Here is a 26,303-nt window from a genome sequence, read left to right as displayed (position 1 = left end):
ACATATAATGCGTGTGCTTAGCATACACGTCCCTTTTTTATTATGTCTGATGCAGAAAAAGAATCTTTTGACTGCTAATAAACTTCATTCTAATTTGAGTGTCTACTGCTCCCTTCTGGCTGTCTCCTTTAGTAAAAGCGACAGTAAATTGTGATCTGCCTTGTCTGATTGTCTTGCATAAAACTGTACATGGGAAATATGTGGTTGTCAAAAACCATCATGTGCCTGTAAATTGCAAAAGAAACCTTAAAGAGGCTATTTTTATTTTCAATTTGAGTTTTCATGTCTCAGCGCAATGTACAATCCTCTAGTCCAGGGGTGTGAAAGAGCCATGTCTTGATGATAAATACCAGATCTATTGGGTTGTATTTGACAAGTGCCAATATACAGGAAGGCCCCGCTTTTCGGCGTTCCGCTAATACGGCGCTTCAAAATGCATACCTACTCCATTTACATTCGGCACTAGTTCCGTTTTTACGGTGCTTTTCGGCACCCGGCTGTCGCTAAGCAACATTTTTGCGTGCGTACAGTGTTGTATTCTCCCTGCCATTTACTGTATCATTGAAGCCTTCGGCCACCGTAGCACCGAAAGTAGTGCGTGTCGGCGCACAATTGGTCTTTCCCTTCCCTTCCTGCGCTGGATAACGTAGCGTGATGGCGGCCGATGTAAAAATAAGTTTTTAAGGTAAGCAATGGACATTATTTTTGCATGCATTACTAGGGCCCCGCTTTATGGCGATTTTCGCGTTTCGGCGGGGGCACGTAACGTAACCCGCCGTATTAGTGGGGCCCTGCTGAATATTTGGGTGCGTACACACGCATATACATATACATACGCCCGCACACGTGTGCCACACAGTTTGCGCTCCTCCCTTTCCTCTCTCTGCTCCAGACTCTGACAACCTGGTCACGAACTACAACGCTACCCTATTCTCCTCTCTTGGTCTACAATGCTATCCTATCCCCCTCCCCTCTCTTGATCTTCATGTCCCTCTTTTTTCTCTGCCTTTCCTTGCCTTTATAACTCCAGACCTTGGATTAACCAGCACACATGCATGCTCCGCTCCTGTACTCCCTCGTCTGAACGCCTCTGGAGGGAATCTCGCAGACTTCCTTCACTGCAAATTTGGGTACTAATTGGGATAAGCTCCTCCTTCAGCGTAGGAGGGGGGGGGGGGTCGTAGGCCTCGCTCCAGCAGAAGCGACCAGCCGGACACCCCGCGACCTTGGAGAACACTGCAAGAGAGTTTGGGAACACAGGTAGCCTGGACGGCATGGCAGGGTAAGACACTGGAACGCTCTGTGAGCAGGAAGCAGAGAAAGTGGCAATGGTGCTCTGATGTCACATGCGGGACAGGTTTAACCTTTTGCATTGAGTTGTGTATGAATACATTTGTTTTTAGATTTTTCATATACCCTTGAGTGCCCTTATCTTTGTGGGAGTTTCTTTTCCTAGTCTGTTTGGCAAACCTGTAGTAACAGCGTCATTTTCCAGAACCATAAGATTATTGCTGGACTATCTGGAAGAGGTGTTGGAAAGTGGTGTCAAGAGAACCTCAATTTTATCGGCATTATCAGAAATCAAGATTGTGACTGACTATATTGCCAATGCATCGTTGGACGTAGTACGCTTGTCGGCAAGATGCATGGCCCGGCCAGTGACGGCAAGAAGAGCTCTCTAGCTAAGACATCACATAGCATATTCGAATTGCAAGAACAACTTTAGTTCTTTTCCCTACGATGGTGAATTTCTGCTTGCCTTTGGCTCGGCAACTAATATTGAGATGAGGACAACTTGGCCTTTTTTGTGGGTCCAAGGAAGAGAATCTTTATTCAGAGGCATGCTCGCATGAAACGCGAGGAGACCTGCAGTATGCGGTTGGAGGAAGACTAACTCAATTCGCTACTACTGTATATGGTCACAATCCATAAAAGACAACCGAGTTCTCTGGATTGTCACATCTCGGTGCAAGAACCCTATATAGGTTGTGTGTGTGTGTGTGTGTGTATATATAGATATATAGCAAATAAAAAGATCACTTGTGAGCACATTCACATGTCTTGGGCAGGTCTGCAACCCTGCCTTTCACCATTATCCCCAGCATAGAGTGCTTTAAAGCTGTATTTACAGCGAGCATTCGCTTATATGGGCTCCGTGTAACAATGGTTTTTCAGACAAAAGGTGACACATTGTGTGCTCATTTGCATGTCATTTCCCAGAATCCCTTGCTGCAGTAGAAGCACTGTATGCTGGAGATAATGGTGACAGGCAGGGTTGCAGACCTGCCAAAGACATGTGAATGTGCCCACAAGTGATCTTTTTATTTGCTATATGCAATACGGTGGAGGTTTCTTGTTGCCTTTTTCACCCACCATAACTTAAAGTGTGTGTGTGTGTGTGTGTGTGTGTGTGTGTGTGTGTGTGTGTGTGTGTGTGTGTGTGTGTGTGTGTGTGTGTGTGTGTGTGTGTGTGTGTTTTAAAATAAAATAGTTACCTATAAAGTATACACGCACACGTATGAAGTATACATATGTAGCCAGGTCCCCTCTGGTTCTCCTATTTCCCCCCCCCTCCCCTACCCCCATTGTCTTATGCTGTGGGCCGTTACAGCGGGGCAACGAGCTCGCCGGAGGCTTTGGCGGCTCACTCAGCAGGGTGCCGCCCTCTTGTGCAGAGTTTGCGCATGCGCAGAGTATCAGGCGGCCATTAGTGTTGCGCAGTACGCTAGGCGTACACGGCGGCAATAGAACAGACTACAACTCCCAGCAGCCCCAGGGGCTGGAGTCACATGGGCGCAACCGGCCAATAGGGCTTCCAGGATCAGGGGCAGCTAGGAGAGACTCTTGGCGTGCTCAGGGCTTGCTAGCCAGTCGGAGCTGGGAGACAGTTGGGGGAGGATTTATGTGCAGGGTGTCAGTGGCCCCTGCAATAGGCCAGAGCCCCCATGTTAGGCCCCGACCCCAATATAAAATTGTAGCAGCTACAGGGACTGGCCCCTTAGGTAGGGACACAGCGCCCTTTAGCTGATTTAAGAGATGGGGCACAGCTACACCGCTGCGCAGCCCTGTGGAGAGTGGTCTGGGCTCGGATCACCTGGCAAAGTACCAAGACTATCTTTATGTGGGACACTCCAGCTGGATCCCACCCACGCGCAGGAGCACCCACCACAGATGCAGAAGCCATCGCTGGATCAGCGGATCCTGCACAGCTACCAATCGGAACGGCCGGATGCTGGAGCACCCAGCAGGTACCTGTTTCATTAAGTGCACCAACCAAGTACACATGCCTTAGTGGCAGCGCTGACAACATATAGGGGTGGGGGTTATATTCTCGTGGACACCAGGCTGGTTGGGTGCCTGAGGGCCCCGTCAGGTACTGTGGACATGGTGTGGGTTACACGGTTGTGGGATAAGGCCGTGTGAGGCTGAATGGGTAGTTATAGCCTTACTATCTTCATTATCATTGTATCTATATGTTCCTAAGTAAAGGTTATTGTTATTGTTTCTGACTGTGTGTGTGTATCAGTATTCTGGTTTCTGTGAGGGGCTCCTCCCACTACGTTGGGATCCCTCCCAGGTGGAGGCGCTGCACCGAGATTGTGTTGCTATATCACCCCAGGCTCCCTGTGGTGGAGGCTTGGGACCTTTGTGGGCCAACAGGTAATACCAGCACCAGTAGACTCTTAACACTAGGGGGAAAGAGGGACACACACACACACACACACACACACACACACACACACACTGACATACCGTCTCTCTTTCAGTGTTCTAAGATTATTTTTGAGTATGGCCACCTTCAGATCTTATGGCCAGAGTCAAAGAAATATTCGCCGACAGGACTGTCCTCTTGTTCCGCGCGTGATGCTGTGGCGATGCAGATTCATTCTCTTGTTTAGCCCCTGTCCCGTTTCACCTATGTAGTAGCAGCCCCCTGGGCATTTCATGTACATGATGAGGTACACGAAATTGCTGGATGAACAGGTGAACCTTCCTCTGATTTTGTTCTCCAGATTCCTGTGTGGTATTTGTATTGTGTCCGCTGTGTGGAGCATTGCGCAGGTTTTGCATCTTGCAATATCACACACGCGCGCACACGCGCGCACACGCGCGCACACACGCGCGCACACACACACACACACACACACACACACACACACACACACACACACACACACACACACACACACACACACTATAAATATTTATATATACTTTGTGTGTGTGTGTGTGTGTGTGTGTGTGTGTGTGTGTGTGTGTGTATGATATATAATGCAAAACTACAAATGCTTTTCGTGGATCAAAAAAGCTTGCAGTTATTGAAAATAAAATTGAAAGTAATCACCGTAAATGGGAAACAAAATAATTATTTTCCATCATTAGAATTTTTAATTATCTGCTTTAACACGGGGATGTTTAATTTTCTCGTGTGCGCCTGTTATCTGACGGGCATTTGGAAGCACAAAGCTTTTTTTTTAGATATATATTATACTGTAACTGATCTTCAAATGTTTGACTGCATGGCAGTTACAATGCATTAGAGGATAGCAGATTGTTTTTATCAAGCCTACTCTAGGATACTTCACTCGCTCAGAATCACTGAGCAGGACCGCGTGCCTCTTTTGTGCTGCTGGCTAAACTGGTGAGATGATGCCGTTTCACAACACAATTGCTATAAGCCTCTACTGCTACTCAACGCTTTAACTGTTTCTCTTAGGCGATGGTTTAAAACTTGCGTTAACACACTTCTGATAAACATGTTTCAAAGCAACATTTTCTAGATTGCTATAGTGAAAGAAACCTGCTCAGTTATGATAATGCGAGGAGGGGTGCAGCCAGGAATAATTACTATAACAATCTAGGAACCAACAGATTCCCATGTGATGCACTCAGAGAAACCTCAAAATAAAGTTACAAATGTACTTTTAATGGTAAAGGTGACTGTGCAAAACAAATATAATAATAGCAGTTAAAAATAACTTGGCGCTGTATATATATTGGGACCTCTCTCGGCAAAGGCTGCAAATTAATTATCCGCAAGTTGATGAGATAATCTAGGGAACAAAATTTAGGAAAAACCGTGACTACTGTATAATCAGCTAGTGTTATAAAGTGCATTGACTAAAGTGCAAAGTCATTGCATAATTATCTAAATCAGGGGTGGCCAAATCTAGTCCTCAAGGGCCACCAACAGGTCAGGTTTTCAGGATAACTCTGCTTTACCGCAGGTAGTGCAGTCAAAGACTGAGCAACTGATTGAGTCACCTGTGCTGAAGCAGGGATATCCTGAAAACCTGACCTGTTGGTAGCTCTTGAGGACTGGAGTTGCCCCCACCTGGGCTAAACGTTTTGTACCATTTGAAAATTAACATTGTATACTTGATCTGAACAGAGACCAGTACAACCATTGCTTCTGGCAGAACGTGAAACCGTGGTTTCCAGCCGTTTTAACTGGGAAACCAGAAATACATTGGAATGACATCTCCTAACGGAAGAATCAAATCAAAGTGAACTAAAAAATATTCGGTTCATTTTGTATTAAATCTATTTAAAAGCATAAAATGCATCATGGCCAAGTTACTTCAAATGAAGAAAAAGCACATTTTTTTTTTTAACTATTAGATAAAAAGCTAAAATCCACAAACCAGTTTCTGATGAGCTAAAGCATTAGAAGAAAGAATGTGTGCAGGCAACAAAACATGTTTTTCCAAAAAGCTGCATCTGAATATACAAAACAGACCGCCACAAGCGCACACTATAACTCCCATACCTGCTCTCTGCCGGCTCTTCAGCGACGCCTCGCCATGGTAACGTGCATCAAATGACGCGGCGGGGTGACGTAATTTAACGCAGGGTCCTTGGAGAGAGAGGGGGGGGTGCGAACGCTACGGCTGCCAGGCAGTGGGGCGCAGCTCATGAAGTTTGTGCATCCCTGTTATAAGGTGTGTGTATGTATGTATGTATGTATGTATGTATGATGGTGTTTTCAGGGCCAGAAGTTTTAAAAGGTGTCCAAATTTTCCTAATATGGTTCAAAGCAATTTCCCTTTGTTAACAATTCCATACACTCCATTTTGACAAAGAGCAGCCAGCAATTTACCTTAATCTGAATGTCACTTTCACAGGCTTGGTAACATTTTTCAACTGACATTGGCTCATCATGACGGACTTGAACTCGTTTCAGGCAAGGTTACATTTATGTGAATAAACCCTACGGTCCACAGTACTTCTACATGCAAGATTGAACTACAGTATAGTAATCCACTGCAACAGGATCTACTGCACTGGACTTGTCTTTTCTCTAACCCAGTACTCAATCTAGCAATTCATCAACCTTTCGCATTTGTATTTCATAGTTTGAAATGTTAGTTTTGTAGCAAACGAAGCGAAGATTAAGGCCTCGGCCATGTTCCCTGCCTGCTGGAGGAAGCTCGCTGAGGCGCGCTCCCGCTCAGCACTGAGCCCCTACAGCCGCATTTAGAGCGGCTTTAGTAGGGGCTCACCTATGGTTCCGCAAGCGTGCGGAAGCGCAGGTCTTAGGGGAATTTAAAACTCCCCCGCTTGCCGGCGTGACGTCACTGGCCCGCCCCCGGCCAGTGACATGCCCGCCCCCTGACGGCCCCCTGACAGCCCCCTGACAGCGCGTGCGGTAAGCAACCGCAAGGCCAGGGAAAGCACCCGCTTTCCCTGAGCCTCAGCGCGCCTCAGCGAGCCAGCAGGGAGCCTGGCCGAGGCCTAAAGCAGTGATGTTAAAAGTGGCGGTGATTGTGCTGCGATCTCCATGGTGTCCCTCGCAGCATGAAAGTGAATGGATCACAGTGACCGGCCAAGTTGTTAATTCTTGTTTCTAGCTGACAACTGGAACCATTCTAAAATCCTTTTCAGTCTTATTTTGCCCCTGATTAAAACAGCAAAACGTGAAATCTTGTGGTTTGTTTTTTCTTCTGATAAATACGTTTGTACTATTGGATAATACTTTTTTTTTTTTAATTTTTTTTTTTTTAATTTTTTTTTTTTTAAATTAAACTCAATGTTATTTTTAATGTTTTAAAGCAGGTTTCTGTAGCAGGCTTTAGCCGCACCTCCCAAGCAGTGCAAGATCTTTCCAACATTTTCCTGTTTGGCAAAAAATTATCACAATGTTCACAGCAGTTTGAGCTGCAAACTGTAACAATAGATCATGTTACCTTGGTAATATAAGCCTACATTGTAGCTGCTGAGTTACACGGACTGAAGGATTCATTGAAACTGAAAAACAGCCATAATGTTCGTCACACAATCAGGATTTTGACAGATTTAGAACAGGAGCACCAAACAATTGCCAGGTTAGGTAAGCATGTAGAATTAAACATTGTCTCATCCTTTACATATAGAAAATAAGAAAGAAAAAAGAAAAAACAGGGGGAATGTAGTATTGCTGCTTTAAAACACACATAAATACAGTGAATTCCTAAATACAGCTCAACCTAATCTACAACGCGAATCCGCTTATAACGCGATGCAAGTGTGGCTCCCGATTTTCGTATTTATGAATGCTTTAGAACACGATTATTGGTGTCTTAAATACTTTATTATACAATTGTACATTATTTGTAACGCGATCCGCTTATAACGCGATGTGATTCTTTGGACCCCAAGCACAGCGTTATAACGGGGTTGAGCTGTACATTTCAATTTCAAAGAACTGACCTGAACTTTAGTGAGTCAAATGTAGGGTATGGCCACCATATATATTATACTGGATATATTTATAGATATCGTTGTAACCAAATTTGTATGATCTTTACTCTCTTTTAATATTGATCGTTAGTGTCTTGGTAAACTGATTTTTGCTAGTTTGTGTTTTATGTAAATCAGATGTACACTTATTGATTTGACGAATGATGACAATATTTATAATATAAGATTTTTACATTTTTTTATTTTTGCTTTTTAAAGGTACATTAATTGCCAGATTAATTTTCTTCTCCCCAAAAATGGAGAGAACTTTTATAGAAAGACAATTAAATGAGTAGTGATGCCTAAATCCTTATGAGCAATGGACATCTGTCCTTGTAATGGGCACCCTCAAATACATTACATTAACAGCAGTGTTTCTCAGAAATGGAAGGTAGTAGTATCGCCCGATGAAGTTTGTGATCAGTACTACGTAAATAGGAAAGAAAAGGCAATATTGAGGGAATCCTTTTAAGTTTTCTCCACAGAATAAGTAGAAAGAAAGGAATAGCTCACCTTTACTCTGGCAATTATATAGAATATGGTGATCTTATTTGACTAATGTAAAAGAGAAAAAAATAGCACCTACCTATTGTGTGGAATTTGTTTTTGAGTAAAGACGTTTTCAGCCACTAAACGTTGCAGCTTTCAGGCCTCCTGTACCAGAACAGGCTTCCTGCTGTAAGTATGCAGTTGTCATTATACATGATGCTTTGTGCTGTACTGCGGCTCAGACGTTTCCCGCCAGGAAACTTGAGGATGCATATCAAGTTGGCTCGAGTTAATGGCATTGAGGTGACCTTGTTTATTGTGCTTCTGCCTGCATTTATATTGATCATTTAGCCTCTGTGGCTTTCACCAGGCAATTATTTATCCACCGTAAATCCAGTGACAGACATATGACAATAATAAAAAAGCTCCCATTAAACATCCCCTGTGGAACTACAGAAACGTTGTTTTCTATTTGCTGGGATTTCAGTGATGGGTCTTTTTAGGTACACATCCTTTTGTGAAATTTATATCTAATTTTGTTACTTAAAAATTGATATCCAATTCACAGGGGGAATACCCTATTGCAAGACCAAACCGTATATGTTTCTGTAAATTTGCAGAGTAACTTGCCCAACCAACACTAGTTAGGGATTGCTTGATCATTCATTACAGAAGCATTTTTTTTGTTCTCTTATAATGTATCCTGTTTAAGTAACGTGCACTGTTAAAACTATATTATAGATATTGTTGAGATTAAAGACAAATATATCCCAGCTTTAAAAATACAGTTTGCACGGCACTTAATAACAAAAAATATGTGTGTGTATATATATATGTGTATATATATATATATATATATATACACATATATATATACACACACACATATATATACTGTATAAAATCTCTACAGCCTTTGCTTGCCATTATTGAAAACTAATTTCCTAAGCTGTCGATCAATTCATTCTCCTGTGATCGATCAGCAAAGATCCTGCTTCTCTGGGTTCACTAAATGGCTGCCTTCCAGTTTCTAATCCATTCTTCATTCAGTGTAACTCAGCAGCTACAATGTATTTGTATGTTAAGGTAACATTATCTATTACAGTTTGCAGCTCAAACTGCTGGGAATGTTGGCAACAAATGATGACAAACAGGACAGTGTTACAAAGATCTTGCACTGCTGCGGAAGTTTGCTAAAACCAGCAATAGAAAGTATGCTCGGTATATTAAAATTCATTAACAATGGCATTGAGTTAAAAAATGATTACCGATTAACTAATACTAGAGATCTGATTTATTTAAAAAAAAAACATGATATTGCATGTGTTGCTCCTTTAATATTATTTACCTTCTAAATGTATTGTTTCCGAGTAACACGTGTTAAAGTTAATGTGTCATTTGGCAATATGTGTGGGAGTTGAAATAAGTGGAAGGTCTCTGCCATGTAACAGGTTACCAGTAATTAACACGCTTTATGTTTAAGGTACAGATGTAGAAAGGTTTACCGTCCCCGGCGCGTGGACAAGGAAGCAAAGGTCTGCGGCTCCGGGACAGTGTCTATCGTGATCGTGCTGTGGGGGTTCATGCTTTTGAACCTCCGCAGTGTTAATCCTCTGGTGCCGCGAACCACGGCACGGAAGACCGTAAATCCATACTACTATATCTGTATGTTTGAAAGTTTAGGCCTGAAAATGCAACTCCAGAAGCTAGAGCAACAAACTAGACCAGGAATGCAATCTATGTAATGGTCCATAGATTGCTACTCCATAAGACACCTTTTAGCGATGGAGGGCAACGCCTGGCTCATTCAAATCAATGGGCTAGAACAGTGTTTCCCAACCCCAGTCCTCGGGGAACCCCAACAGGTCAGGTCTTAAGGATATCCCTGCTCCAGCACAGGTGGTTCAGTCAAAATGGCTGAGCCGCTGATTGACCCACAGGTGCTGGAGCAGGGATATCCTTAAGACCTGACCTGTTGGGGTTCCTTGTGGACTGGAGTTTGGAAACACTGGGCTAGAAGGTATCTCCTGCTCTTGGAAGATGTCTAATGGCATAGTGTGTCTTGGAAATATAGTCAAATGTGTTTTGAATTTGTTACCGTCTTATCTCATAAATCTCAAAGTCTCAGGGATGAAATGGCATCTTTAATAAATAAGTCTCCAAGCGTGGTGCTCCAAATCTTGGGAGCGTTTTACTTCCTTTACTTCCTGTTTTATTACGTGTGATCGTTATGTGTTGAACGGGACACCATACCCTCACCTAAGCTGTTTCTCTTGTGCATAGTTGTGTTGTGACGTCGGCGGAGCTGAAAGTCAAAGGGTGGAGGAAAGTATTTATTGACCGCCAGTCAGAATTTGCCCCCTAAAAAGGAAAAGCTACACTGCTTAATTTTCAGAGACCAAAAAGGGAAATTTCCATCAAGGATCGTGACATTACATGAACTGCGTTTCTGCCCTCTGAGCCCCCCCATTTTTTAAATAGGCATGAATCAGTGGTCCCCGGAGCTGAACAGTGTTAATTTCAGCTCCGGGGGTTCCCCTACTTCCCGAGAAACTAACTAGAAAATGTGCCTCCGGTTCTTCCTGGTTATTTACATCCCTATATCACGTGGGCAAATACAAAGCTGTACTGCTTCGTATTTGTAGGGGGAACTGCATATAGACTTGCTCAGTCTGTAAAGGAAGGTAGATAATCATTCAAATCCCATGCGTAGGATGCAAAGGAGACATAAATAGTGGAGAAAATACCGAGATCCAATGTAAGGGTATATTATTGGAAATGTGGTCAGTGCAGGAGACACACACTGTTGTGCCACTTTCTTATTAACTCCGCTGTTAAAATGTAAACTACTGTACAATCCCGATTAGTCCGCTATCTTTTATAGTTAGAAACTCCTGATAGGCATCTGACGGCTGTATTTGAAGGTATTGCTTTATTAGTACTATACTGTATTACAGTAGTTTATTTACAAAATTACTGTTTTATTATGTAGGCTACTTCAGTTACTGTACTTATAAATATTATACTACTATATAACGTGTACAGTGTCTGGGGTTATTTTTAGTAGCGACAGCCAATAATCCGGAATATCCAACAATCTGGCATCACTTAAATCCCAATGGTGCCGGACTATCGGAATTGTACTGTACCTTGTTGCTCCGGAAACACTAGATCAGCTGTAGCCCAGGACCTGTTGAAATTCTGAGCTGCTGTTTATAAAACTTGTAAATCGCAGGGAGTAGGTATGTTTTGATGCCTCTCGCCATGCCTGACTACTTGAAGGAAATCTTCACAAAGGTATTCTGTAGAGATATGATTAAAAAAATTGCCAGTGCCGAATCTGCTTAGATCTCCGTGTCCTATGAAAGTCTCTGCATATTACCGCATGCATTGTATGTTCATCCGAACAGTTTCAATGTAGATGCCACTACAGTTTACAAAGATTACAACAAAATGAGAGCACAGTTAAATCTCATTAATATTCACTTATCTGGTTATCTGCAGGTCCCTGGAGATTGTACAAGTTTCCATAATGTATCGTATGACGGCAGCCAGTATTGTTACCAGAATCTGATCTGCTGCGTTTCCAGGTGTTCAATAGCTTTGATGTCACATTCTAATTATATTCAGTCCTTCCTTACTTTCACCTTTCGCCTAGTGATTAATCATCTGACACACTGAGCTGGGAGGTAGCCTAACTGTTAAGAAGTGGCAGAGTAGAAGACAAACTCCTGGGGGGTGGGAAACAATTAACACCCCATACAGCACCATCATGGAATATGCCCATGTACCAACAGAAGAGAGTGAAAGGACTTATGACTTTAATCCTGCATGGGAACCGCGCCTGTTAATGTGTTTGGGTAGGTACTGTAAGTTGCTCCTCTTGCTGTTGCAATGTTTATTATTGTAGTATCATAGGCGCCGAAGAAAAGATTATTGATAGGGCGGATAACAGAATGTTAAAAAATATCCCATTTCAGAATAATGGCGATAATCATTTCAGTTTGCTATATTGCTGTAAAGTTTCTGTGATGACCAAAGAACTTGTGATTGTAACAGATTATTGTATGAATGGCTTATTAAACAGGGGGTGGGGGTGTGTGCTTACAGTTCAATAACATGGATTTTTGTGTGTGCTTTGTAATAGCCTGATAATCATTTCATTTCTTACTCTGAGATTAGAAATTAATGTTATCAGCTGGTGATATTTATTTCCTTTGGCTGTGAGCAGGTGACTAACTTCTCCAGAGACCCGTGTTCTATTTATTACTTGTGTTGTTCAGTTGAGATTTCTTGTTGTTACCATCTCTGGCAGTGTCTACCAGTCTGGGTTGTATAAAGGTCAATATTTTTTCAGTGAGCGTGGAGAAACATACAGTGAAATGGACGTAGTTTGTAATACACAGCGTAAATAATTATTATTTTTCTCAAAAATGAAAAACACATGGGTATTTAAAATGGTTTTAGAAAAATAGGTGAACAGAATTTATGCTGGGCGGGTATGTCCTCTTGCCTGTACCCCTGCTTACCCCCTCCTCTCTGATGTTGTCGAACTGCAACGGGGGTGATGACAGAGAATAGAGAGGGAGGCAGCGCAGGATCCCGGGTCTGGTCCATTAAGTGTCATTCTATACCCCACACTCCCACGTGTGTGTGCGAGTAATGAGGTACAGACTGTCACCACCTGTCTAACGCCCCCTGTCTAGTGTTTCCCCCTCCTCTTCCCTGATTTTGTGTCTTTCTCTCTCCCCCCTTTCTCTCCCTCCCTCCCCCCTTTCTCTCCCTCCCTCCCCTTTCTCTCCCTCCCCCCTCTCTCCCCCTCTCTCTCCCTCCCCCTCTCTCTCTCTCTCTCTCTCTCTCTCTCTCTCTCTCTCTCTCTCTCTCTCTCTCTCTCTCTCTCTCTCTCTCTCTCTCTCTCTCTCTCTCTCTCCCCCTCTCTCTCTCTCCCCCTCTCTCTCTCTCCCCCTCTCTCTCTTCCCCCTCTCTCTCTTCCCCCTCTCTCTCTTCCCCCTCTCTCTCTCCCCCCTCTCTCTCTCCCCCCTCTCTCTCTTCCCCCTCTCTCTTCCCCCTCTCTCTCTCCCCCCTCTCTCTCTCCTCTCTCTCTCCCCCCCTCTCTCTTCCCCCCTCTCTCTTCCCCCCTCTCTCTTCCCCCCTCTCTCTCCCACCTCTCTCTCCCCCCCTCTCTCTCCTCCCCCCTCTCTCTTTCTCTCTTTCTCTCCCTCTCTCTTTCCCTCTCTCTCTTTCCCCCCTCTCTCTCCCTCAATCGGTTTTGTGGGATTGTCAAAGTAGAAAAACCCTATAAGAATAATGCAGAGGTTTGCACGGTGTGCAATCTCCATTTTTTAAATCAATATTTCCCTGTTACAAAGACATCAGACAAATAATATTATTTTCTCTGTGCAATATTGATGTTTTTGCCAGCATTGTTTAACTGACTCGACAGCAATATAAGGCTTTTCAGTTTTTTTTTCTCCTCAATGCATTCCACTAGAAGTTATTGAACAAAACTGCGTTTAATTAACACTTTATATGAAAGTAACAAATAGTAAGATAGTTCCACTGTTGTTTTCTTCCATCTGTTAGAAATAGATTTTTTGCGGGTGTATCTAGAGAGGTACACAGAAAGGGTCCCTTTGTAGGCGCACCACAGACCGTTATAGAATAAAGGTGTATGGTACAATGTATTCGTATTTTATTAACAAATGATGGTGTAATAAAAACAGTATATGTCTTTAGATTCTACTAAATAAACTGTATTGAGTATATTATTTCTCTAAAGAATATACTGTGTTAAAATAGACACTAGTGGGTCTATAAAGCTACTATAGGCCCCCTGTAGGTGTAGGCAGTAAATTGTTCTGTTGATTTACAGAACTATGGTCACGTAGGTATATTACTGCATCTCTAAATGTTATTGGTTGACATGAATATGTTTGAAGATTGTGATGGTAGGTGTTATAGTCTGGTTATGTTGATCTGACCGCGCAACTGTTCCCACATATATTTATTTATTTATTATTTATTTTACTAGGAAGTAATACATTGAGAGTTACCTCTCGTTTTGAAGTATATATAGAGGAGAGGATAGCACAAATCAGTGTATGAATAGTGCGTACTGTGAAGTCTTGTCCCTGTTCTACAATGGCGTGTGGGGCAGGTACAGATAAATTAGTATGCGGTTTTGTTGCTACATGCAGCCACAGTGCGCTGTGTCAGCAAGAAGGTAGGGTATGTTTGTTACATCTGTTTTTAATTCTTTTGGTGAGTACAGTTCTCCTGCATGCCAAACTGTACCTGAGTTTCTGTTTGCACATGTGTCAAAAGACTGGATAGTATCACTGCATAAATCCTAAAGTTCTTAGGGGCCTATGCAGAGAGCAGCGCTATTTCGAAATTCGCCATTTTTTGGAGAAAATCGCGCAGAAAACAGCAGAAAATGGCGAGTTACGAAAAACGCGCCAATTTTTCTTTTCTATTTCTAAAACTCGCCTCGCGGCTGGCGAGAACCTCCATCTCGCCAGTTTTAAAAATATCCTAATGCAGAGAGGCGCGAACGGCATCTAGCGGCTGTTCGCGCCAATAAAATGGCGCGATTGTCTCCTTTTTGCCTCGCCAGAAAATATTGGCAAGAAGCTGCCGCTCGCGGCCGTTGCAAAGGGAAAAAAAAGGCGCAATTTTTTTTTACACATTTATGAAGCGCGCATCTCGCCAATTTAAACTCGCCACACGCATTCATGTTAAACATAGCAGAATTCGCACATTTCTGCATATGGAGAATAAAACTCTCCAAAAAAGCTACTTTTTAATAAACTCGCCAATTTTAAAATTCGCTGCTCTCTGCATAGGCCCCTTAGTGTCTATATCAAGTGAAGGCTGCTTCCTGTGCTCTTAGTGGCATTACTTGGTGAGTGTTTCTAAACTGTTTCGCTCAGTTTGCCCACAGGTATATTTATCTATACTTTCATGGGCACAATGGTCATATGCGCTGATCTATATTCAACTTCAGATTCTAATTGCGCATGCGTCAGATTCGGTTGGTTTTTCCGAGTGTGCCTTGATGTTCCTAGTATCTGCGCAAAAGGAAGGCTGGTTGCTATGTCGTTAGTAGTGCTTCTTGGTGAGTATTTTAGACAGGGCTGTGTCAGAGAGTATTGGTGCGTCCCTATTGGAAACGGGCCAAGATTTAGATGTGGGTTGGATATCGAGTCTGGTGGCGCGCTGCTGAGCAGTTTATACCCTGCAGGGGATGTAGAAATTTACTGGCCGTGCCTCCCCTGGCGCTATGTTTTTATTGGTAGTATTTCTTGATAGTGTTTTGAGACAGTGTACGCACTATTCATACACTGATTTGTGCTATCCTCTCCTATATATATGAACAGTTGAGCGGTCAGATCAACATAACCAGACTATAACACCTACCATCACTATCTTCAAACATATTCATGTAAACCAATAACATTTAGAGATGCAGTAATATACCTACGTGACCATAGTTCTTTAAATCAACAGAACAATTTACTGCCTACACCTACAGGGGGCCTACAGTAGATTTATAGACCCACTAGTGTCTATTTTAACACAGTATATTCTTTAGAGAAATAATATACTCAATACAGTTTATTTAGTAGAATCTAAAGACATATACTGTTTTTATTACACCTTCATTTGTTAATAAAATACGAATACATTGTACCATACACCTTTATTTTCACCCTTGACCACTTTTATTCTATAACGGTCTGCGATGCGCCTACAAAGGGACCCTTTCTGTGTACCTCTCTAGATACACCCGCAAAAAATCTATCGATTTACTCCCTAGGCAGCACGCCTCCACCACCAAGGGGTCAGAGCGAGGTTTCTACCTATAGTTGTTTGTATCTGTTAGAAATAGCAAGATGCCCTTAAATCTTGAGGCCCATTAACCTTCTTGTGAACACTGAGAAAGAAAATAACTCACACTAAAGGACATAACGAGGACCAGCCGTATACAGGCATCCGTGAGCTTTAAAATAAATACTGGTAATGTTTCAGTGATTTAACACAGGGAAAAATCCTGTCTGCCTACACATTGAATCCTGGTGCCTATGTTACAGCGCAACCTATCCTGCTTTGCTAACGTGACCGAGAAGTCAGTCAGCACTGCACTGCTTAGGGGAGGAACGAGGTGGAGCATTCCGTGACTGCGATCTATTCCAAATGATGACAGTGTGGCGGGGGTGAGGAGGCATGCAAGGGCGTGTGTGTCAACTCTGAAACACAAAGCCTCCACCCGTTCTGCAATAAAACACTGGCTCCTAAACAGTCTGCCTGGCACCTAAGTCTTTTTCAATATATTTGTCCACTACTGGTTTAACAAATTGCAAAAAACACATTTTAAAGCTTGCACTCCTTTCGTACTCACTGTACCGGAACAATTAAGGAGCGGTGCACCAGTTGCGGTCAGGGATCTGATCCTGTTGTATGAGTAGATTTCAATAGTAGAAAGGCATCGGGAATTCGCAGAGTTGGAGGAAAATGTTTCTTTATTGAATTTGACGCATTAGTCCTCGTTTCGGTCCCAGTCGGGACCAAACCGAGTAGGAGGAATGTGTAAAATGCAATACAGATATAAATCTTTGAATTTGCAAAATCCATGGAGCTTGTAGTTTTTTCAGACCATGTAACTTTGAACAGATTATCGGCCTTTTTTATAATGCAAGATGATCTGCTGAGCATATGATTAACTTCCAGTTATGGTAATTAATCACCTGAATTAAAGGACCTATTAGAAGATCTTCTACTCCTAATTATATATGTAGCAGGGTACCCTCACTTGCCTCCTCCCTGACAGTGGTCCCGTTGCGTGGGAGGGTTTGGTTAGCTGTGTCGGCCATGTTGTGTTTGGAGCAGCCACATACATATGGACTGTGTGTAAGGCAGTGGCCATCTTGAGGTGGGCGCTGCAGGAAAGGGAGATCCTGTCATTCAGGATTTCCTCCGCGGACTGGAGATGGGTTGGTCAGTCCGAACGGAGCCGGCGAAGGGAGAGGTAGTGTCCGGGGAGCTAGTCAAGCCCCCTGGACTAGGCCAGACCCGTTCCCAGTAGGCCCCAGGTAGTTTCCCCTACACGGTAGTGAATGTATTGTAGGGTTGGCCATAGTAAGGGACTTGCAGTTTAGTATACACACGATTCAGCAGAGCAGACAGAACCGTAGTGGAGGATTCCCCGGGCCTGACGGAATCGCTTGCGCTGTGCTACTGGACGTAAGGTGAGAAGGGGATTGTGTTGGAGGCCCTGCACCGTGGGACCACGCTTGCCACCTGTCTACAAATTCCTGGTGTACTCACGTAGCCAGGAAGGTACCACCACGTGCACCAACACACTGGGAGGGTAGCGCTGCCCTGACATATTTGGGTGGGACTGTTTGGACGGACCATTGGGTTTTAGGTGCCCAGGGCACCATCAGTACTTTGGGGGACGGTTATTGTGATTGTGTATACTGTATTGCTGAGACTGTGGGACAATAGTAAATAGGTTGTATATAATTTGTTGTGATTGTGGTTATTGGAAGTATACCAAATAGGTATACCGGTTGCCGTGAGGGGCTATCCACCCAACGCAGGGATCCTCACGGGTGGTGGCGCTGCACCAGCCACCCCAGGCTCCCCAAGTGCGGAGGCTTAGGCCTCTTGTGAGCCTAACAGGTAGCATCATAACACCCGTAACACGCTTATCTCTCTGAGGAGGAGGGAAGGGGTGTGACATTTGGAGGCACTGCTGAGATTCAGACCTGGGGTACCCAAGACCAAAAGTATATTTATGAAATTAAAATTTTTGCAACAAAATGTCGCTACCGACCAGAATGAGGGTCCAGCAGTGGGCCCTGGCCGGGCCGGAACCTCCCAGCCGTGTGGTGGCCATTGGCAACGTGCCAAAATTGATTTTCTCTTATGACATATGCCTGGCCTTAATGCAACATCCAGAGTTTGCTAAAATCTGGGAGGTGGCGTGAATATCTAATCCGATTCCGCCTGGGTCACGGTGTTTATAGCCAGCGATACAGACCTGGATGAGAAAAGAGGGCCCACAGGCGTGCACCTCCTACGGAGCCCTGGATGGGGGGCGCCCCCTAATATATTCGGAGGCCGAGATTAAGAGAATGGATAGGTATGGGGGGGGGGGAAACAGCTGGGAATACCGGAGGAGATGACTGGGGTCACCACCGACTAGCCCCATCAGCAGAGGGGGTGGTTCCGAGCCCCAGGGTAGCCCTGTCTCAGAAACCCTGTTGACCAATGTACTGCAATGGTTGGCCAACACTCTAAACACATCCTCCCACGCCCATCACTTTTGCAGGCTATAGGCCTTTTCTGGGGTGCTGCCCACCCTGCTAGGCGAGGAAGAATTTGAGGAGTGGAAGTATCACACCCTTCAGGTACTAGGGGAATGGTCTTGCTCTGAGGCCTTGAAGTGACAGCGTATAGAGTGTTTGCGCCCCCCTACGGCCAATATTCTTCGACTATACCGTGAACAGTATACGGAGGCTGACGCCCGAGACCTGGTTATGACCTTAAATACCGCCTAAGGTTCTAAAGACGATGGCGTGGAACTCATGGCAAAATTTCACGATCTGAAGCAAAATGGCGGGTAAGATATGTCGTGTTCATCCGGCGCTTGTAGCTATCACTGTGGATACTAGTATCAAAGGAGATTATTGAATTGCCAATGCTAGATAGTCACCGCCTCACACAGTTGCTGCGGGGATCCTTGCCAATGCACCCCATTGCCATTATGCTTAGATGTACTCTCTCCATAGAGCATCCTTTCCAATCGGGCAATTCTTCAATCGGGAGAAGGGAGTGACCGTGATTCTGCCAGGGGGAGTAAAGCACATGCTAGCCAAAGCCAACTATCCTAGCGATAATGAAAGTGACTGGCATTTCACGCTGGAGTCAGCCCCTGAGAAGGATCAGAAGAGAGGCTGGAATGTGGTGCAGGAGGTAAAGGAATGGAAGTCTATGTTCCCCTCTCAGTTTGCTGTGCCCATACATAACATCTCCCTACACCCTGTCCAGGTGGACTACAACCAGGAGTTGGGGAAAATATCCCTTGACTGATGTGAAACTCTGGGCTCACGTGAATACTGTAGCAGTACCGGGCAGTGACTCCACGCTGCAATTTGACTTCGGAGACTCCCCCTTCTGGCCGAATGGAAGAAGCGTTTGCAAGAGAGGCTGAGAGAGCGGGAGGAAGTTTTCTCAACCCGGGAAATGGATGTGGTATGTTTTAAAAATACCCAACACACTATCAGATGATACCACCCCCTTCCGTGAATGATCACGGCGAATAGCCTCAAGGGACGTGGACGACGTCTGCAATATTCTACAAGAAATGAAAGGCACCAGTATTATAACTGAATCCCACAGTCCCTACACCTCGCCCATCATGGTGGTACGTAAGAAAAATGGTTCCGTACAGCTGTGTGTGGACTACCGAACGCTAAACCCCTAAACTAACCCCGACCAGTACACCTTACCTCGAATCAAAGAGATGCTAGGCGCATTATCTGGCAGTCAGTGATTCAGCGTGTTGGATCTGCACTCTGGGTACTACCAGGTCCCCATGAGTCCTGAAGATCAAGAAAGGACAGCGTTCATCTGCTTGCTTGGATTCTACCAATTCACCCGAATACCTCATGGCACATGTGGAGCCCCAGCCACATTCCAGCGACTGATGGAAAGGACCCTTGGTGACTTGAACCCCCGAGAATGCTTAGTCTACTTGGATGACATCATAGTGTTTGGACGGACACTGGAAGAACACGAGGAGCGCCTCTTGAAGTTCCTAGACCGATTTGAAGCAGGAATGCCTGAAGCTGTCCCCTGATAAATGCAAGTGCCTATGTGAGTCGCAGTTTGACCCCGAGTGAAAAGAACTATCTGTTCACAAGTTAGAATTCTTGGCGTTGAAGTGGGCCATTGTGGATAAGCTGCATGACTACCTTTACGGGGTGCCCTTCGAAGTAAGGACGGACACTAACCTCCTGAAGTACATTCTGACATCTGCTAAATTGGATGCCACCGGCTACAGGTGGTTGGCAGCCCTGTCCAATTCAGTTTCACTCTGAAGTATAAACCGGGGCCTAAGAATATTGGGGCCAACACTCTGTCCCGAAGGCTGGGGTTGGAGCCCAGATCTGAAGACAGAGAATGGTAGGAAATACCGGGTCCTGGGATCCGGGCCACATACTGTGGCCGTTTTGGACGGAAAAGTGGCCTTCTCCGAGTTACTAGTGGCGGATTCTCTGGGTTGTCAGTCCAATGCGCTCCCAGTGGCTTATTGCTACGCAGAGGCACTATCATGGGCGGAAATACCCAATATAAGATGGAAGGATATTATTGAAGCACATATGGCTAATTCCGTGTGCGTTCCCCTGAGGCGGGCAGTAAGGAAGAAGAACCCTAACTTAATTAAATGTGCCCCTGGACCTTCTGCTGGTCCCCTTATGAAGGAATGGGACAAATTCCAGTTGGACAATGGGCTGCTATACCGAGTGGTTCCTTACCATATTCATCCGGATAGGAGGCAACTAGTGCTCCCGAGGAAGCTGCAGTATATGGCGTTAGGTCACTACATGATGACCATGGACACTTGGTGGAGACAAAACGTTTGGACTTATGAAGGATAGATTCTACTGGCCAAAAATGAGAGAACATGTGGAACGCCATTGTCCGAGATGCTTGAGATGCATTCAGAGGAAAACGCTGCCTACACGTGCAGCTCCAATGTGCCATCTGAAGAGTTCTGGTCCTAAGGACCTCGTATGTATGTATTTTTTCCCCCCCTCCTGCTAGGTCAACATATTCATATTTTCTAATCATATTTGCTAACATTAAAAAAAATAGGATTGAAAAATATGTTTAAGACAATTTAAAAGGCAAAATATGTGAGGTTATTTAGGGCATGCGTGGCTTTAAATTATTTGTTGCTTGAAAACCTACTCTTCGTCTGTGCATGCCGGATTGCTAAATAATTAATTCCCATTAGCACCATACTTAAAGGAATTTGGAAATATAAACTCGGAGAGCTAAAATAGCTATTTATTGATGTCAAAGAAAAAATTGTGTTTTAGATCCGAGACCATAAAAACACACACACACACACACACACACACACACACACACACACACACACACACACACACACACACACACACACACTGCATTGCTTTTGAAGAATCACTTTAAGATGAAAAGACATTTCTAGGGCACGTTAGCTGCTAGCATTGATAGAAATTGACATTCCCACTATAAGCTTAGAACAATTATAACCAGAAACACACTGGGATTCGAAATGGGATCACCCGCTTCAAAGGTGGTGGTGTTACAAATAAGCTACTTCCTCAACCCACTCATAATAATAATAATAATTACCTTTATTTCATATAGCACTTTTCTCCCAATGGAACTCAAAGCGCTTCACAGTTACAGTATAGTATGCAGTAAGCAGCATTGTACATAGGATTTTTACAGACACGGTTCCTACCCAGATGAGTGTACAATCTATTGTTTTTGGTGCCTGAGGCACAGGGAGATAAAGTGATTTTCCCAAGGTCACGGGGAGCTGACAACAGGATTTGAACCAGGCTCCCCTGCTTCAAACTCGGTGTCATTGTTTACAGTGTCAGTGCTTTCTCCTCATAGCTGCAGAATGGTACAGGCTAGAAACCATTTTTTTTAATGTTTGGATGGTGTCATGATATCATGAGATATTTATTTTAATCAATCTGGTGCTTCAGGGGTTAATGTGGTTATCGTGTGTTGAGAGCACGGACGCAGCGGTGAAGATGGTGTCTAAGTATTGGGGAAATGCAGTTCTGAGTGTTTTATATACGGAGTCAATATTTTAAATGTCTTTTTAGAGCAGGGTTTTTCCGAAGTCGTAAAAACCATCACATTAGCCGTTGATTAATGACTGGAATGGGCTTATGTGATTTTCAATGGGATCGAATGGTATATAGGTTTTGGCCTGGAGTTATGAAATCAGAATTCAACAGAGGTGTGTTTGGGATCAAACACGTGCATTTTCATATTTCTACTCCAGTGAGCTCTCTGGGGTAAAACCTATGTTCAAATACAGCTCAACCCTGTTACAACGCGGATCCGCTTATAACGCGATGCAAGCGTGGCTCCCAATTTTCGTATTTATGAATACTTTACAACACAATTATAAGTATCTTAAATACTTTATTGTACAATGCATACATTGTATATTATTTCTAACGCGATCCGCTTTTAGCGCGATGTAATTCTTTGGGCCCCAAGAACAGCGTTATAAGGGGGTTGAGCTGTACTGTGTTGGGATTTCTGTTTTATGTTTTATCCTGTTGTTTTAAGAAACTAGTCTGTATTTATTGTAACTGTATGTTCCTGAAATCTTTTTTCTGTAATTGAAGCGCTGTATTTTTTTAATATCAAAACATTCTTTAATAAGTAATGATTTGGGGCTCTGAATGAACTGTTTTGCAGTAGGCTTTGTAAAGAGTATTTACATTTTCAGACACCATTTTGCTACAAAAGATTTTTGTGTGTAGTGTGTAGTTTATCTTAATATATAAATTTGAAATTTGTGAGTCTGGTAGTAGATGTGGTGAATCTGATTGGTCCCCAGCCTCTGGCCAATCAGATTGGTGGCTCTATGACGTCACCCAACTGCCACTCTCTTCTTCTCCTCACCCGCAGCTCACCTTCCCCCTCGGACACACACACACACACACACACACACACACATGCACACACACACACACCCAGCTCTTCACCCAGCTCACCTCCCCGCTGGCTCCACCCCCCAGCTCACCTCCCTGCCGGCTCCCCCCCATCACCCCCCCAGCTCACCTCCCCCCCAGGCTCACCCGAGCCCCGGCCAGCAACAGCATGCGGGTAGTGTCGTCGCTGACACAGCTCCGTGCGGGGGGGACAGGCAGTGGGCAGGCAGCCTCCGGAAGGACCCCCTTACTCCTGCAGCTGCCTCCGGTAAGATGGCGGCGCCGAGTGGACAGGCAGTGGGCAGGCAGCCTCCGGAAGGACCCCCTTCCTCCGGTAAGATGGCGGCGCCGAGTGGGCGGGCAGCCTCCGGAAGGACCCCCTTCCTCCTGCAGCTGCCCCCGGTAAGATGGCGGCGCCCAGCGGACAGGCGCTGGCGCAGAGGGGGGGAGGGAGTCAGGAGGGGGGGAGGGAGTCAGAAGAGAGGGGGGGAGAGGGAGTCGGGAGAGAAGGGGGGAAGGCCACTGACTGACACACACACTCACTGACTGACTGACACACACACTCACTCACTGACTGACACACATTTCCCCCCTCAGAACTTTACATCACGGGCAACGCCGGGTATATCAGCTAGTCTATAATAAACAAGGACTTGAGATCCTGGCAGATATATATTAATGACATATTTTGCATACTTCTTGGGTGGTGACAGCGGATGGATACAGTATGATTGCAATTGAGTAAGGAGTTAACATTAACTCATTGAAAGTACCTTGCGGAGGAGAAAGGTGAGTTGGCTAGAGTAGCCGTGTGTATTAACCCTGGTTGTATTGCAAAGTCACATGCTCACTTGTGTGCTGTTCATGACACATGGTATATTGGGACGAATTGAGAAGAGATAATGTTCACTTGAGGGACCTTTGTGAAGTGTGGGCCAGCTAGATAGCTGTGTCTTGTGCCGTATGCATGTCACGTGCTCACAGGTGTGCTATACGTGACCGATGGCTTATCTTTATATTCACCTGAATATATTTGTCTTCCCTGTGCTTTGCAATGTCCTTTAAATTTACATTTTGATTTCATGATGTGCATTTATAAAATGTTTTTCAAGCAGTTTTTGTTGATTTAAAAAGAAAAATGATTTTGGGAAGCGTTGCACAGGATTTGGTATGATCTTTGACCTGCAAAAGTATTGCACCCCCCTAACAGACTTTTTGCAAACGCTCACAATCACTTGATGTAGGTTTGAAAGTGGCTTGCGTTTTCTTGTCAATCATTTTGTCAAATGTGAACAGAACATGTGCTTATCATGATGATCAGCGAAAGGCCTGATTTGCCAAAGTTGGGATCAGGGCTGAATTGCAAAATATTTTGGTGGAAACGCAATTTAAGAAACTCACCCAAAATACTTGAATCTAAATATTTCAAAACCGAAAACTATCACTGTCCTAAAGCAAAGTCAATGTAAAAGTGGGGCATGTAAGTGGTAAAAAGGTTCAAATTAGTTGTTTGATGCCTTTTAACACCGTAGACATTTTTCTGACATTTGTCCTACATTGTCAACTAAAGTGTAGTGTTTTGTTATGAAATAACAATGTATGTATGTTTTTATGAAATATATCTCTCTTGTCTTCATTATTTCTTCCCTTTGCCATGTGGGCTCCTGTCAAAATGGGCGGTGTCTGGGGATGAGGACCCCCATTAAGAGGCCGTGCTGTAAATTAAAACAAAGGACATTTTTCAGTCTTTATCAAATCTTATAGATATGCGTGTTGATTTCTCCCCCCCCTTGCCCCTCCCCTTACCCCCAACATTGGTTATGGCATCTGAGGAAGAGGGAAGAATACCTAGGGTAGGCTATCACTCTGACAATGTCTAAGGCCTCGGGCATAGACACTTCGCCCGTGCGGAGGTGCGCTGAGGCTCAGGGAAAGCGGTGCTTTCCCTTGCCTTGGAGCGTGCGCCGTCCGTGGGCGCGTCTGGGGTCGGGCCAGTGCCATCACAGAGCTGGTTCGCCCTCACTGGGCAAACCGCTCACGTGACCGGCCCTGCGCTCCGGCGAGCGCCAAATCTAAAATTTTCTTAAGACACACGCTTCCGTACGCTTGCGGAAGCGTGCGCGAGCCCCTGCTAAAGCCTCTCTCATTGCGGCTGCAGGGGATCAGTGCTGAGTGTGAGCGCGCCTCAGCACGGGTCAGCAAGGCTGATCCTATTATGTCCCAGGCCTAAGACTGTGGGTGGTACAAGTGGGGCATGCTATAGTTACAATCATAGAGGAGATGAATGGGGGTCAACTAGTTAGAGAATGTGAATAGAAAAAGCAAAAAAATGTAATTTAAGAAAAATTGTCAGGTAAAGGGCAACAACCCCTCTGTATTTACCTTTTCAGGGCTTGCTGTTTTATTGATCTAAACCCTATGGGTAGGTAATCACTTACCAGGTGACTGATCTCTGTGGTAGCCAGGTGGGCACCACTAGGTCCCTTAATCTCCCTTGAGTGATCTGTTATTATACAGTTATTATGGCCATTGGGACTATACTCTGAATATATTCTTCTTATACAATAGAGCACTTACTGGTGAAGCACCATCTACCAAAATCACCAATACCCCAGAATTTCTACAAACCTGTCTGGATCTGGGATTTTTCTTCAAATAGAAAATGTTGTTTAATAGAGTACACTGATAATAATAATAATAATAATAATAATACAGCTCAACCCCCTTATAATGCTGTCCTTGGGGTCCAAAGAATCACATCGCGCTATAAGCGGATCGCATTAGAAATAATGTACAATTGTATGCATTGTACAATAAAGTATTTTAGATAACAATAATCGTGTTGTAAAGTATTCATAAATACGAAAATTGGGAGCACGCTTGCATCGCGTTATAAGAGGATTCGCACTGTAACGGATCGCGTTATTACGGGGTTGAGCTGTAATAATAATAATAATAATGCACTAGGTGTGTACTTGTGTCTTTGATTATACTGGTGAAATGTTCTGGAACCAATATTCATGCATGAAAAGTAACACATAGCTAAAAGAAAATGAATACATTTCTAGAGGTTTTGTTTCTGAACAGATTAGCAATATTTTGCAACAAAAGCAAATCGAGTAAGCCGACAGGAAAAAGAAAATAAATCTCATAACCTAAGAATATTGGACAGCAAAGAGTACATGAGAAGCCCTCTCTGATTATGTTCTGCTTTTCTTCCAGGTGTGTGCGGTTGCTGTGGAGCATTGCGGCCACGCTACAAACGGTTGGTGGATAATATCTTCCCTGAAGACCCTAAAGTGAGTTGCTTGTTTTCTATCACTTTAAAAGGTCTTTATTTTCTTTTTAAGT

At 44.1% G+C, this 26,303-nt stretch overlaps 1 protein-coding gene across 8 annotated transcripts in view; it reads left to right on the top strand.

Moving 5' to 3' along the window:
- EFR3A (EFR3 homolog A) overlaps nucleotides 1-26,303 on the top strand; it is a 226,565-nt gene that overhangs the window by 37,912 nt on the left and 162,350 nt on the right. For 6 of the 8 annotated variants that reach the window (XM_075581953.1, XM_075581960.1, XM_075581966.1 and 3 more), the window contains one exon: nucleotides 26,175-26,251. In XM_075581953.1, coding sequence (XP_075438068.1) covers nucleotides 26,175-26,251 — 77 coding nt within the window. Of the gene's footprint in view, nucleotides 1-11,896; nucleotides 12,069-26,174; nucleotides 26,252-26,303 lie in introns of those variants that run through there. The other 2 variants (XM_075581951.1, XM_075581952.1) reach the window with 2 other exon arrangements.

The sequence above is a fragment of the Ascaphus truei genome, chromosome 2 (genome assembly GCF_040206685.1).
Source record: "Ascaphus truei isolate aAscTru1 chromosome 2, aAscTru1.hap1, whole genome shotgun sequence".
NCBI classification, from domain to species: Eukaryota; Metazoa; Chordata; class Amphibia; order Anura; family Ascaphidae; genus Ascaphus; species Ascaphus truei.
The sequence above is the reverse complement of the archived record's forward strand: the minus strand, read 5'-3'. Positions and strand labels throughout refer to the sequence as shown.